The sequence below is a fragment of the Bombus impatiens genome, unplaced genomic scaffold, assembly GCF_000188095.3.
Source record: "Bombus impatiens unplaced genomic scaffold, BIMP_2.2 scf_0389, whole genome shotgun sequence".
Lineage (NCBI taxonomy): Eukaryota > Metazoa > Arthropoda > Insecta > Hymenoptera > Apidae > Bombus > Bombus impatiens.
The window spans coordinates 139,179-141,707 of record NT_176808.1 but is presented as its reverse complement, the minus strand read 5'-3'; the positions used below and the strand labels follow the sequence as shown (position 1 = coordinate 141,707).

General features: G+C 54.2%; 1 protein-coding gene across 1 annotated transcript in view; it reads left to right on the top strand.

Moving 5' to 3' along the window:
• LOC100742868 (toll-like receptor 7) overlaps positions 1-2,529 on the top strand; it is an 8,058-nt gene that overhangs the window by 1,495 nt on the left and 4,034 nt on the right. The window contains 1 exon segment of the mRNA XM_024368085.2: positions 1-2,527. This exon segment is cut by the window's left edge and continues 43 nt beyond it. Within this exon segment, the coding sequence (XP_024223853.1) occupies positions 1-2,527 (2,527 nt within the window).

The window sequence follows — 2,529 nt, the reverse complement described above, 5'->3', positions numbered from 1 at the left end:
GTCGCGCTGACATTCGAATTCTAGATCTGTCGCGTAACGAGATCACGCGTTTACAAGAGAACAGCCCGCTGCTTGGCCTTCGTCAGCTGCAAGAGTTGCACCTGCAGCGGAACTCGATCGTCGAAATTGCCAGTGACGCGCTCCAAGGGCTGACCGTATTGCGTACATTTAACGCCAGCTATAATTCGTTGGACTCGTTGCCCGAAGGTCTGTTCGCCAGTACGAGGGAGCTTCGAGAGATACACCTGGCGTACAACGGGCTCCGCGACCTGCCCAGGGGTATATTCACCCGGCTGGAGCAGCTGCTCGTGCTAAATCTTGCGGGCAATCGACTCGGCAGTGACCGCGTCGACGAGACTACGTTTCTCGGACTGATTCGGCTGATCGTTCTCGACCTCTCTTACAACATGCTCACGCACATCGACGCGCGTATGTTCAAGGACCTGTTCTTCCTGCAGATCCTCGATCTTAGGAACAATACGATCGATCGGATCGAGAGCAACGCTTTTCTCCCACTTTACAATCTGCATACCCTCGAGCTGTCCGACAACAAGCTTCACACCGTGGGAGCGCAACTGTTCAACGGTCTGTTTGTTCTGAATCGGCTAACGTTGTCCGGCAACGCAATCGCCAGCATCGATCCGCTCGCGTTTCGCAACTGTTCGGACCTGAAGGAACTGGATCTGAGTGGTAACGAGCTTACGTCGGTGCCGGACGCGTTACGCGACCTCGCTCTCCTGAAAACCCTCGACTTGGGCGAGAATCGGATTAGCAATTTCTACAACGGCTCGTTCCGCAATCTGGATCAACTGACGGGTCTGCGACTGATCGGCAACGACATCGGCAATCTGTCGCGCGGCATGCTCTGGGATCTACCAAATCTGCAGATTCTGAATTTAGCTAGAAACAAGGTGCAACACGTCGAGAGATACGCTTTTGAACGGAACGTGCGACTCGAAGCGATTAGACTCGATGGAAACTTCCTGTCCGACATTAACGGCGTTTTCACCAATATCGCCAGTTTGCTGCTGCTCAATCTGTCGGAGAATCATATCGAGTGGTTCGACTACGCGTTCATACCTGGCAACTTGAAATGGTTGGATATACACGGGAATTTTATCGAAAGCTTGGGCAACTATTACAAGATTCGCGACTCGAAGGTGAAAACCTTGGACGCCAGCCACAACCGCGTTACCGAGTTGTCCCCGTTGTCCGTGCCGGACAGCGTAGAGTTGCTGTTCATAAATAACAACTACATCAGTCTGGTACGACCTAACACGTTCAGGGACAAAGAGAACCTGACCAGGGTCGACATGTACGCGAACATGATCGAGACGATGGAACTGACGTCGTTGCTATTGACCAAAGTACCGGAAGATCGAGCTCTGCCGGAGTTCTACATCGGTGGAAATCCGTTCAACTGCAACTGTTCGATGGATTGGCTGCCAGCGATCAACAATCAGACATCGACCAGGGAGTATCCACGTATCATGGACTTGGACAACGTAATGTGTCGTACATCCGGACCACGTGGCGTAGCCATTGTGTCCGCGTCAACGGCCAGGTCGGAGCAGTTTCTCTGCCGCTACGAGGCCCATTGTTTCGCCCTGTGCCATTGCTGTGATTTCGACGCGTGCGACTGTGAGATGACCTGCCCGGCAGGTTGCAAGTGTTACAACGACCGCACATGGAACACGAACGCCGTCGATTGCTCCGGTCTGACCGTCGAGGAGATACCGCGGCGGATCCCGATGGACGCTACCGAGGTCTACTTGGACGGGAACGTGTTGCGCGAGCTGCAGAACCACGTGTTCATAGGACGGAAGAACATGCGAGTGCTGTACGTGAACGCCAGTGGCATCGAATCGATCCAGAACCGTACGTTCAACGGGCTGAACAATCTGCAGATTCTTCATCTGGAAGACAATCGGATACGCGAGCTGAAGGGGTTCGAATTCGAACGGTTGTCCCATCTGCGCGAACTCTATCTGCAAAACAATCTGATCGGATTCATCGGTAACCTGACCTTCCTGCCGTTGCGTTCGCTCGAGATATTGAGACTCAGTGGAAATCGATTGGTGACTTTTCCGGTATGGCAGGTCACTCTGAACGCTCGCCTCGTCGAGCTGTCTCTGGGCAGCAACCCGTGGTCCTGTCGATGCAAGTTCTTGCAAGAGCTGTCCTCGTGGGTTTCCGACAACGCACATAAGGTGGTGGACGCTAGCGACGTTTGGTGCTACTACGGGGGGGACGCGAGACCAGCGTACCGGCGCCGCTTGAACGTCAACGAAACGGTCTGTTCCGATTACTTTTCTCAAGGTGGCGTCATCGAGAGTATCATGGTTTCCGATTACTTGCCTCTGATGGCCGCAACGTTCTCGGCGGTGCTGGTTATTCTGGTGATCGTCGCGCTCGCCTTTATATTCCGCGAACCGGTCGGTGCGTGGGCGTACTCTAAGTACGGTTTACGGTTTCTGCGGGCCGGTAAACCGTCGGGCAAGTCGAGCGGAGCCGCGACGATGCCGGCCG